The sequence below is a fragment of the Oncorhynchus gorbuscha genome, unplaced genomic scaffold, assembly GCF_021184085.1.
Source record: "Oncorhynchus gorbuscha isolate QuinsamMale2020 ecotype Even-year unplaced genomic scaffold, OgorEven_v1.0 Un_scaffold_2408, whole genome shotgun sequence".
NCBI classification, from domain to species: domain Eukaryota; kingdom Metazoa; phylum Chordata; class Actinopteri; order Salmoniformes; family Salmonidae; genus Oncorhynchus; species Oncorhynchus gorbuscha.
Window position 1 is genome coordinate 62,675 of NW_025746928.1, and position 13,148 is coordinate 75,822.

General features: G+C 44.4%; 1 protein-coding gene across 1 annotated transcript; it reads left to right on the forward strand.

Moving 5' to 3' along the window:
- The first annotated feature begins 447 nt into the window (after positions 1-447).
- LOC124025748 lies at positions 448-12,911 on the forward strand. The gene is made up of 7 exons (XM_046339085.1): positions 448-529; positions 2,037-2,239; positions 3,968-3,987; positions 4,143-4,227; positions 5,962-6,057; positions 6,219-6,329; positions 11,841-12,911. Exons 1-7 carry the CDS (start codon positions 508-510, stop codon positions 11,952-11,954), a joined length of 651 nt encoding a protein of 216 aa, XP_046195041.1. The 5' UTR covers positions 448-507; the 3' UTR covers positions 11,955-12,911.
- Positions 12,912-13,148: the final 237 nt, after the last annotated feature.

A 13,148-nucleotide genomic window follows, 5' to 3' on the forward strand; every position in this document is an offset into this window, starting at 1 on the left:
TGGCGCAGAGGTCTAAGGCACTGTAACACAATATAGATTTTTGAATGGCATTTTTGCTTCCTGTTTGTTGTTCTAAATAGAGACGACTATAAAGGTCATGTTGGATTGTGTAGAAAGGCAGGAAATGAGCTTTAGATCCCCCCCAAAAATCTGGAGCAGGAACCCCCAGAACCCCCGCCAGGTTATGCCCCCCCTCCCCTTCTAAAACTAAAGTTGCACCCCTGTATTAATTGTTACCCAGAAATGATTTGATATTGAGATGCATTGGACCTTTAAACAAAACCTCTTTCTCTGAGAAATTGTATTGGTATAAAATAATTGAATTTTCAATACCCTTTATCAATGGTGCCAATAATTATGGATGTGACTGTAAATGAATCGTTTGACACTTTTCTACTATTGCATGGGGGGGGGACTTTTATTTTGAAATTCCCCCAAATTCCGTGACCCGGATTTGACCTGTTCGTGCTACTGGCAGGAACACGTAGCTAGCTAACAAAGCTTGAAATGCAACATCTCAAGGAAAAAGGTAACTAGTAGCTAGACAGTAGTTAGCTATCGTTGCAGTGTGGTAACATCTGCAGAGAAATGTTCCTAAAATTGTTCTCTCTTTGGCCTCTGTCTCAAAGCTATCTAACTAGCTAGCTAGCTAAAGTGATTTATTTAAGTTGCGATCAAGTGATAGCTAGGCTAGCGAGCTATATAAACTAGCCTATTACGAATTCGGCCGGAAATTTTTTATCTTGTAATTTTCCGTGGAAGCTTCACGTTATGTCAAGAGCAGCATTTGTATTTATTAGGGATCCCCATTAGTTCCTGCCAAGGCAGCAGCTCCTCTTCTTGGGGTCCAGACACACCAAAGCACCCAGATTACATATAAATCAGTGAACTATATTTGTGCTGAATGAACTAAAGATAAAACAGTACGTCATTTAACATCCCGACATCACAACATATCCACAACACAACATGTAAAATACCCCCATACAATTTTGAACATTTTATTTAACTAGGCAAGTCGGTACCAGAACAAATTCTTATTTACAATGACAGCCTAACCCGGAAGAAGCTGGGCCAATAGTGCGCCACCCTATGGAACTCCCAATTACGTCTGGTTGTGATACAGCCTGGAATCGAACCAGGGTCTGTAAGTGACACCTCAAGTTCTGAGATGCAGTGCCTTAGACAGCTGCACCACTCGGGAGCCATCTCCGGATCCTTCTCTTAATTGCCTATAACCACAAAAAATAATAATAGCCTATAATCGTGGGTCAATTTAGTTGAGAGCGTCCGTTTCTATGGCGATTTAAAGGTGAAGTCTCAGAAATACGCAATGGAAACAGGAACAGATTGTCTTTGAGGAGGGTGGATATTGAAATTCAGGCAGGTTACCTTAGCTTTTTTGGGGGGCACAAGGACTATGGTGGTCTGCTTGAAACATGTAGGTATTACAGACTCGGTCAGGGAGAGGTTGAAAATGTCAATTAAGACACTTGCCAGTTGGTCCGCGCATGCTCTGAGTAAACGTCCTGGTAATGTCTGGCCCTGCGTCCTCGTGAATGTTGACCTGTTTAAAGGTCTTACACACAGTCGTCCGGAACAGCTGGTGCTCTCATGCATGCTTCAGTGTTGCTTGCCTCGAAGCGAACGTAAAAGGCATTTTGCCCGTCTGGTAGGCACTGGGCAGCTCACGTCTGGGTTTCCATTTGTCGTCCGTAATAGTTTGCCGCCACATCCGATGAGCGCCAGAGCCCGTGTCGGCTTCATAACAAACACTTGTGAGGCAGAGAAACAACAAGGTCTGTGAGCCCTTTCCAAAGGCCATGCAATATGATTGACTGAAATGCATCATTTGAGACTTGCCAACATTCATGCAGACTCCTACATAAGTCTGCACTCCAACATATAGACCTCAGGGATAATTAGCAACATGGTATCATTTGGAAATGCCTAACTTTATTTCTGTAAGCTCAGGTTGACTTCCCCAGGGATTGGCCCACAAACAAATGTCTCCTTTTCTGAATCTGTGCCCGTAGGTCCATTTCTTCCCCCAGCGTCTCTGCGTCTTTTGGTTCCTCCGCTGCGGCTGGTGTCTGCAGCTCTATGGCAGGTTGTTCAGCGGAGAGACGTCATGGACTACGGCTTGGTGGAGGAGTTTGTCGTCACTGTGTTGGACGTAGTCCCAGATCTGATGAGTTACAGAGAGAAAGTCCAACTCATCATGGGTCTGAGAGCACAGGTGAGAGATGGAGCTGATGGGTGGAGAGGGTGAAGGAGAGATGGGGCTGATGGGTGGAGAGGGTGAAGGAGAGATGGGGCTGATGGGTGGAGGAGAGATGGGGCTGATGGGTGAAGGAGAGATGGGGCTGATGGGTGGAGAGGATGAAGGAGAGATGGGGCTGATGGGTGAAGGAGAGATGGGGCTGATGGGTGGAGAGGGTGAAGGAGAGATGGGGCTGATGGGTGGAGGAGAGATGGGGCTGATGGGTGGAGAGGGTGAAGGAGAGATGGGGCTGATGGGTGGAGGAGAGATGGGGCTGATGGGTGAAGGAGAGATGGGGCTGATGGGTGGAGAGGATGAAGGAGAGATGGGGCTGATGGGTGAAGGAGAGATGGGGCTGATGGGTGGAGAGGGTGAAGGAGAGATGGGGCTGATGGGTGGAGAGGGTGAAGGAGAGATGGAGCTGATGGGTGGAGAGGGTGAAGGAGAGATGGGGCTGATGGGTGGAGAGGGTGAAGGAGAGATGGGGCTGATGGGTGGAGAGGGTGGAGGAGAGATGGGGCTGATGGGTGGAGAGGGTGAAGGAGAGACAAGACTCAGGAGAACCCCTTGTTTCAACACCGGGGGGGTGAGGTCACTTCATTAGATGCATGTAGTTGTTTGGTTATAATCAAGGGGTTCTCCTGAGTCTCATCTCCCCTTCACCCTATGAAGTAATTAGTTTGAGAACTAGGCTATACCACATTGCATTGCTATAGAAATGGATATAGTCCCGTGAAAAAGTATTCTCCCAACGTCTCCGTTTCCATAGACACGCTACCTATAACACCGTCTCCGTTTCCATAGACACGCTGCCTACAACACCGTCTCCGTTTCCATAGACACGCTGCCTACAACACCGTCTCCGTTTCCATAGACACGCTGCCTACAACACCGTCTCCGTTTCCATAGACACGCTGCCTACAACACCGTCTCCGTTTCCATAGACACGCTGCCTACAACACCGTCTCCGTTTCCATAGACACGCTGCCTACAACACCGTCTCCGTTTCCATAGACACGCTGCCTACAACACCGTCTCCGTTTCCATAGACACGCTGCCTACAACAGCGTCTCCGTTTCCATAGACACGCTGCCTACAACAGCGTCTCCGTTTCCATAGACACGCTGCCTACAACACCGTCTCCGTTTCCATAGACACGCTGCCTACAACACCTTCTCTGTTTCCATAGACACGCTGCCTACAACACCGTCTCCGTTTCCATAGACACGCTGCCTACAACAGCGTCTCCGTTTCCATAGACACGCTGCCTACAACACCGTCTCCGTTTCCATAGACACGCTGCCTACAACACCGTCTCCGTTTCCATAGACACGCTGCCTACAACACCGTCTCCGTTTCCATAGACACGCTGCCTACAACACCGTCTCCGTTTCCATAGACACGCTGCCTACAACACCGTCTCCGTTTCCATAGACACGTTGCCTACAACACCGTCTCCGTTTCCATAGACACGTTGCCTACAACACCGTCTCCGTTTCCATAGACACGCTGCCTACAACACCGTCTCCGTTTCCATAGACACGCTGCCTACAACACCGTCTCCGTTTCCATAGACACGCTGCCTACAACAGCGTGCTAAAACGTCTCCGTGGGAAAAAGGCTCATCTCAGCTGCAGTCAATACACTGGTTTTGTTTGCTGGAATTCTTTAAAAAAATGTTATCTGAACTTTTATTCCCATCAGCTGGTTCTGAAGTTGTTGTTCTCAGAACACCTCGGGGAGTCACACCTGAATAGTTCATCACTCATAGACACAGGTGAGTGTCACTCGAACACCTCGGACTCTGACACCATCCAGTCACACCTGAATAGGATGAAAACCTGTAGCATCACTCATAGGGACAACCAGGTGAGTGTCACTCAGAACACCTCGCGGACTCTGACACCATCCAGTCACACCTGAATAGGATGAAAACCTGTAGCATCACTCATAGGGACAACCAGGTGAGTGTCACTCAATGACATTGTAACTCTGCTGGTATTACTTGTAGTGGTTGATACCAAACCATAGCGACAGAAACACGGCTCACCTTTGTATCGGTGTCATAATGGCTTCTGGGACAGCATGGCCAGCGCCATTGAGGGATGTCTCCATTTTAAATAAGTCCATTTTCTTCTTAGTGTAAACCTAATATTGGTGATGTACCGCCCCCTGTAGTGCTGGGGTCTTGAACCGAATCTAGTGTGTCATTCATTTAGTTTGGCCACTAGATGGCGGTCCTATAACAAAGCCATTTAAAAACAATAGCACTCTTTATGAAAAAGAAGACATTCGCTCTGTTCATTGGCTGATCGCTCCCAACCCATAGGAATCCCCACCCAGTTGACTACTTTAAAATGGTGGAAGCCTTCAATGTCATTATCCATGCTAAGATGGGTTATATCCATCCAGAGAGGGACGTCAACGGCATTCACCTAGCCAGGCAAGGTGTTCTAGATGCTGGCTCTTTTGATTTATTCACTCTGCTATCCATACTTCCTGTTTGTCACTGTGCTATCCATACTTCCTGTTAGTCACTGTGCTATCCATACTTCCTGTTATTCACTGTGCTATCCATACTTCCTGTTAGTCACTGTGCTGTCAATACTTCCTGTTATTCACTGTGCTGTCCATACTTCCTGTTATTCACTGTGCTGTCCATACTTCCTGTTATTAACTATGCTGTCCATACTTCCTGTTATTCACTGTGCTGTCCATACTTCCTGTTATTCACTCTGCTGTCCATACTTCCTGTTATTCACTCTGCTGTCCATACTTCCTGTTATTCACTGTGCTGTCCATACTTCCTGTTATTCACTCTGCTATCCATACTTCCTGTTAGTCACTGTGCTATCCATACTTCCTGTTATTCACTGTGCTGTCCATACTTCCTGTTATTCACTGTGCTATCCATACTTCCTGTTAGTCACTGTGCTATCCATACTTCCTGTTATTCACTGTGCTATCCATACTTCCTGTTAGTCACTGTGCTATCCATACTTCCTGTTATTCACTGTGCTCTCCATACTTCCTGTTAGTCACTGTGCTATCCATACTTCCTGTTAGTCACTGTGCTGTCCATACTTCATGTTAGTCACTGTGCTGTCCATACTTCCTGTTATTCACTGTGCTGTCCATACTTCCTGTTATTAACTGTGCTCTCCATACTTCCTGTTATTAACTGTGCTCTCCATACTTCCTGTTATTAACTGTGCTCTCCATACTTCCTGTTATTAACTGTGCTCTCCATACTTCCTGTTATACTTCCTATTCACTGTGCTCTCCATACTTCCTGTTATTAACTGTGCTCTCCATACTTCCTGTTATTAACTGTGCTCTCCATACTTCCTGTTATTCACTGTGCATTCACCTTATACATCCAGTCCTTAACAATTATCTAAAACTTAGGGGGTGGGGTGAGAGGGATTACTCCATACTTCCTGTTATTCACTGTGCTCTCCATACTTCCTGTTATTAACTGTGCTCTCCATACTTCCTGTTATTAACTGTGCTCTCCATACTTCCTGTTATTAACTGTGCTCTCCATACTTCCTGTTATTAACTGTGCTCTCCATACTTCCTGTTATTAACTGTGCTCTCCATACTTCCTGTTATTCACTGTGCTCTCCATACTTCCTGTTATTAACTGTGCTATCCATACTTCCTGTTATTCACTGTGCTCTCCATACTTCCTGTAGATTTGTGATCTTGAGGTGGAGGCATCAGAATCCAACTTCCTGAAGCTGATTAAAACGCTGCTGGAAGACCCAGTTGAGAGGGAACGCTTCTTTCAGGTCAGTGACTAAGTAGCTGATTCTGTTGATGATGATGATGATGATGGTGGTGAGGAGGATAATAACTCCAAGGTGTTGAATGCTTTGTCAAGGTAATGTTCAATGCTTAGATTTTTTTTTTAAGCACTGTCCTATTCTCTACTTCTTTGGTTGTTTCTCAGAACGTTTTTCCAGAGGAATTTGGCTCAAAGTATCACTCCGCACTGCAGACTCTGGTGTGGGAGTTCCTCTCCAGACTGGAGAAGCTGCTTCCAATACCGACCCTTCAACAGGTACCACTATCTTCATCAGCGCCCGACTGAGGCTTCATCAGGGTGATACCAAACATTTACACAAATGCAAAAATATCCATTCATTGGATGAATAAAATGTTTTTTATTTGAACTTTATTTAACTAGGCAAGTCAGTTAAGAACAAATTCTTATTTTCAATGACGGCCTAGGGACAGTGGGTTAACTGCCTGTTCAGGGGCAGAACGACAGATGTGTACCATGTCAGCTCGGGGGTTTGAACTTGCAACCTTCCGGTTACTAGTCCAACGCTCTAACGACTAGGCTACCCTGCCGCCCCGGTGTAAGGTATATTTTATACCATTGTGCGTTTTAATATCATTCATGCATATTGTCAGCGTCCTGGAAAAACACTGTTTCTTTTCAGATGTATTAATGTGGTGTACTTCAGCAGCCACACTTTAAATATTGTACAGCTTCATTTTGCCTTGTAGTTATTCTTTGGAACGCTACTCCTCTAAGCCATTCAAAACTTTAAAATGTGCAGACTGGTCTGGAATAGTATGCTTAAATACACCTTTTTGAAACCATTTATACTTTAAAAACTATTAAATGTTTTTTTCCTTCTAAAAAAAAAAAAATACTTCATCCACTTTAATGGAATTTCTTCCAACATTCTAACGCTTCTATTGTTGAATAGTGACTTTCTGTTCACTGTAAACATTGTCCAAACCACTTTCCCAACAACTTAGACGAAAACTTAAGAGCATACAACATCGTAAGGCTGTTTTATACTTGGCCTAACGACGTGTTTGTATACTCGACATTTAATTTTATACTCCGGTGGATTTGACTGTCTGTCGACCGTAGCTGCGACTGTCGGTTTCCATGTTCATGTTGCAGACGTAAAAACTGAACTTTGACCCCCCCGTTTTCAGAGTCCGTTGTCATGGTTACCGGAAACGAGAGAGGGAGGGCACGCGCTTCTAAAAGATCTTTAAGTAGAATGCCCGGCTTTTATTTCGTCACATTATTTAGATCTTGTTGTAATGTATCTTCCTGTAATGATGGATACAAATGAGCTGAAGTGAAGACGTTGTCAGCTATATGCTCTGGTCATTATTTTAACTGGCTAGGCAGCTAGCTAACAAGCTAGAAACAAACCAAACATTGTTTAGGAAGTTGAGGTTATGATATTATAGAACTGGATCTAGAAGTTGAGGTTATGATATTATAGAACTGGATCTAGAAGTTGAGGTTATGATATTATAGAACTGGATCTAGAAGTTGAGGTTATGATATTATAGAACTGGATCTAGAAGTTGAGGTTATGATATTATAGAACTGGATCTAGAAGTTGAGGTTATGATATTATAGAACTGGATCTAGAAGTTGAGGTTATGATATTATAGAACTGGATCTAGAAGTTGAGGTTATGATATTATAGAACTGGATCTAGAAGTTGAGGTTATGATATTATAGAACTGGATCTAGAAGTTGAGGTTATGATATTATAGAACTGGATCTAGAAGTTGAGGTTATGAACTGGATCTAGAAGTTGAGGTTAACTGGATCTAGAAGTTGAGGTTATGATATTATAGAACTGGATCTAGAAGTTGATATTATAGAACTGGATCTAGAAGTTGAGGTTATGATATTATAGAACTGGATCTAGAAGTTGAGGTTATGATATTATAGAACTGGATCTAGAAGTTGAGGTTATGATATTATAGAACTGGATCTAGAAGTTGAGGTTATGATATTATAGAACTGGATCTAGAAGTTGAGGTTATGATATTATAGAACTGGATCTGTTGTCATTGTCAAGCCCTTCTCTTCCCTCAGACTGCATCTTGGTTTCTACAACAAGTTAGACAAAAACGTAGTGTATGAAATCCTCGTCTACTCTGCTTTTCAAATCCAAAATCACAACACTTCTTCCACTACCACGAAAATACATTCAAATAGCTCAAGCAAGTCTCACAATGTTTCTTTATGGACAATTACAATCTAGTTGCTTGTATTAAAAGTTCACAAGGTAATTCGAATTCCTTTTATTAATTATACTACAGTCAGTAAACTTTTACAGGACGTGGATGGCAATAACAGCTTTTTTTATGTAAAAAAGACAAATAATAGTAAAAAAATGAACATTTTCTAGGGCAACGAGGTTATGATATTATAGAACTGGATCTGTTGCCATTCTCTTTCCCTCAGATTGCATCTTGGTTTCTACCTGACCCCTCTGTTCTGGAGGAGTGTGGGCAGTCTGTGCATCACCCTCAACCTTTGAGGACCCTTCTCCAGTACCACACCAACCTTTCTCCAGACCCACATGTTGAGGCCAATGGTAGGAGAAGAAGACTTTTTGAAAAATGAGGGAATGATATTTTTATGTTCTTTATGTTTTTTTGACATTCGTGTTTTGATATTCCCTTCTCTTCTTCTCTTGTCCTCGGCTCTGTCATCTGGAGAGGACCACATCCTGTCTCCATCTCCCCGAGAGTCATCCACTGACCAAGCTGACCCAGAGATCCAATCAGAACCCATACAGACATGTATGACCATTCAAAGCCCTGCATCATGTTGCTGTGAGTCAGAAATGACACCTTCGCTGGATTACAGGGAGAGTCAACGAGGGATGAATTTAGACCCCACTGCAAATGGCGACATTTTCCCCTCGAATGAAGAGGTGGACAAGGAAACTCTTGACGAAGAGAGTGAAATGGATCAGGTTTTTATTCTCCTTCGTGCTGACAGTGGGCCGAAAATCCAACCGGGAGCTCACCGCTTCGAAAAGGAAGCGCGGGACGTTTCTGATTGGTCTACGTCCTGTCGGCTCCGTCAGCCCACGGTGCTGCTGCACAGACTTGACATTACTGATACGCTGTCACCTGTGTCTGAGGTCTTTCCAACACCGAGCAGAGAGAGGCTTCAGATTGACAATGTGGAAACCCAAGGACGGAGAGGAGAACGGGTGGTATCACAGAGGAATGTCGAAGTCGAGCCCTCAGATAGCCGACCTCAGTATTCTCTGGTCCCTGGCCCATGCCGTACTAAGGGGCAGCCTAAAAGAAGCAAGCGTGTCAAAAAATGCTCCTTGTGTGGGAAAACTTTCAGGGAAGCAAAGGATTTGACAGCACACATAACATCTCACACTGAGCAGAGGCCTTACCAGTGTAGTAGACAAGACGTTGAACACCGTGACGACATGCAGAAGCATCGTCAGAATGTGTGTGAGGCGGCAGCTCAACCAGAAGAGGACAACACGTCTGATCAACCAGAAGAGGACAACACGTCTGATCAACCAGAAGAGGACAACACGTCTGATCAACCAGAAGAGGACAACACGTCTGATCAACCAGAAGAGGACAACACGTCTGATCAACCAGAAGAGGACAACACGTCTGATCAACCAGAAGAGGACAACACGTCTGATCAACCAGAAGAGGACAACACGTCTGCGACATCAACGGAGGATTGCACAGAGATATCTCAGCCCCAACCAGGAGCTCACCACCTCGAAAAGGAAGTGCGGGACGTTTCTAATTTGTGCAGGACATCGACATCGCCGGAGGATTGCACAGAGATATCTCAGAGCCGCGACACTTTACCCCAGAGAAGGCACATGACAATCCAACACGGTAAACCAAGACAGTCTTCCAAAGTCACCAAACGCTCCGTGTGCGACGAGACCTTCAGTAAGGCATCGCACGGGGAAAGCACGTGAGATACACACATGGGAAGCTCCTGTGCCTCAACTCTTGGGATGTTTTGAGAACTCCACTTTGAAGAAACACAAAAAGTGTGTTTGAAGACGAAGAAACGTCTCTCTTGCTCTCTGTGCGGAGACACCTTTGCTCTCTCTGAGCCAAACGAGCGTGAGGACGTGAACCCACAGCAACTTCCGAGGGAGGCTCTTCCAGAGGCCGGCGCTGTTTTGGCAGCAGTAGAAAATGCGACAGAGATGCCTCAGCCCTCAAACACAACACCCCAAAACCCAACCACCTCCAATGCTCTGCCCTTTCAGCTAGCTAATCATTACACAAAATGCCTTTTATGTAAAAAGCTTTTGATAACGGAGAAGACCTGAGAAGACATCTGAGATTTCAACATGGTGTACTTCCTTACCTGTGCTTTAAATGTGGGGAGAGTTTCCAAAGCACCTCTGATCAGAAGAAACACTCGGACCAGTGTTCCGGGCAAAACATTCCAGAGTCCAGGAAGTGTCCCGGTTGCAGGACGAGGACATCTCAATATAGACAACAGCAGCAGGAAATGACAAGTCAGGAAGGGAACCTTCAAAGACACCAGACAGCCTGGCCACTACATACAGGGGAAAACGAGATGGAGACCCACAGTCCAGCAGCACAGACGTCGGCTTCTCAAATGAGTCTCGGCAACACCGGCTAAACCAATCCGTCGATCCGTCAAACTTATTTGTAAGGTGCTTTTTCGATCAGCGAACTGCTCTTACAGTAAGCAGGTCTACACCCCGAAGAGAAAACCACTGTGATGAGATGGACTTTCAGACACAGCAAGACTTTAATGAGGAAGTCAATCCAAGCCAACCTCTAAGGGAGGTTGACCCAGCAGGTGGAGGCACATCTCTGCCTTCAAGGAGGAACGGGATAGAGACTCCCCAGACCCACAGTACTGAATCCCAGAACCCAACAAGCTGCGCCGCTTCCCCCACTCTGCCCCCTGGTGTGAATTTAGATTCTAGAACATGTCACGTGTGTTCCAAGAGTTTTCGTAGGAAACAATCCCTGATTTTGCATCTGAGACGTCACGGCGAGGGAGCCATTAAGTGTCCCATATGTTCAAGGTGCTTTGGTCGCAACAGGGATTTAAAGTTTCACCTGGCCAACAAATCAGGTTGTGGGCCAACGCTTGTAATCTTACCACCGTAATCGTTCCCACAAAAGACACGCCGGTCTTCACCTGCCCTGAATGTCTGCAACAGTTCACAAGTGAAAAGAAACTGAAATCACACATGGTATGTCACACAGGAGATGGGTTCTCCTGTAGCTTTTGTGGCAAGATGTTTGCTGGACACAACCAATTGAAGTTTCATATTCGTTGTCATAGTTACAGGCCTTATCTATGTGATACGTGTGGCAAGGACTTCCCATCTCAGAGTGCGTTGGAATCACACGAGCGTGTGCACACAGACGAGCGGGCATACTCTTGCACAGACTGTGGGAAAACCTTTAAGCGGAAGGGTACGCTGACACAACATCGACTGATTCATACGGGGGAGCGGCCATTCGCGTGTGCTCTCTGTCGAGTACGCTTTACCACCAATAAGCATCTGAAACTGCACATGATGTGTCACACGGGGGAGAGGCCTTTTAAATGTCCGGTTTGCGGGAGGGGCTTTAGACAGAAAGGCGATTTGAGACAACATCAAGCTTTGTGTTCCTAGTTGCCTTTGGGGCTCAAGAGGTTAAGATAAAATAGTTCTTATGTTCTTATTGTGTCTGTCAGTATTCCGACGTTCTAATTCCGTCTCAGAATGTTCATAACATCTTGTAAATTTGTGAATTCCAGCAATCCGACTGTGTGAAGAATCCACTTGAACGCCTCTCCAACTGGGAACTACTTGTGAAGGAAACGTATCTGTCATCTCTGAGCTTCCGGCTTCTGCCACATGCGGAACTCTGACGTCACAAAGGAAATCACCTTTGATAACAGCATTTTTTTTGGCAGTTAAATGCAACAACAAAACATTATTTATGAAACCATTTAAACAAAAAAAAATCTATTAATATGTTTTTTTGAAAATAAGTTAGTGAGCAGGTTGCTGTACATTCAGTTTGTGGTTGACACAGCTTTGCCATCCAGCCAATCGGCGTTTTCTAAATTGGTTTAAAGCATGTGAATGTACTCAACTCGTTGCGCCCAGTTTCCCATTTGTCATGAAGGCAGCATAAAGCACGCGCATGGGAAGTGGCGCAGGTGCATGCCATTACGGTTTGGAATGGAGACTTCAACTTACGATTTTAATGAGGTTATCAATTAGTCTATTAGACCAATGTCAATGGGGATGTTTCCAAATGCAATAGACCTTATACCACCCGTCGCATAAATAAGGCCAATTAAGTACGACATGAATGGTTTAAAAAAAATTGTCTTGCACAATTGTCCATGGCTGTCTAATTGCAACGATCCAGAACTTTCTGAGAGTTGATTAAATATTGTCGGGTTCTCTGATTGGAGGAATCACTGAAGACTGAAACGCCTATAAAATGCTGTTTTAACAGATCTCTCAGTGGGCAGATGTTCCATTGGGTACGTTGTTGGGGAGGGATGATGCACTGTCCAGTTTCAAGCACACGTGTAGAAGTCTGAATACTGCGGCTCGTGCCAGTAAACTCGTAATTCAGCCAACTCTGAAAAGAGCACTAGTCATTTTGATTTGTGATATACACTAATCAGATGTATTTTGTCGGGTAAATTAGATTCCTGTTGGGTGGTTCTTATCAACAGACTAAAACCTTTCTACATTTTCCACAACAAAAAACTGCTTCTTTGAGTTAATTTTGAATTAAGTTAATTTTGAATTCTCCATATTGAATGAGTTCATTTTGAATTCTCCCTATTGAAGGAGTTCATTTTGAATTCTCCTATTGAATTCATTTTTGAATTCTCCCTATTGAAGGAGTTCATTTTGAATTCTCCCTATTTCATTTTGAATTCTCCCTATTGAAGGAGTTCATTTTGAATTCTCCCTATTGAAGGAGTTCATTTTGAATTCTCCCTATTGAATGAGGTCATTTTGAATTCTCCCTATTGAAGGAGTTCATTTTGAATTCTCCATATTGAATGTCATTTTGAATTCTCCCTATTGAAGTTCAT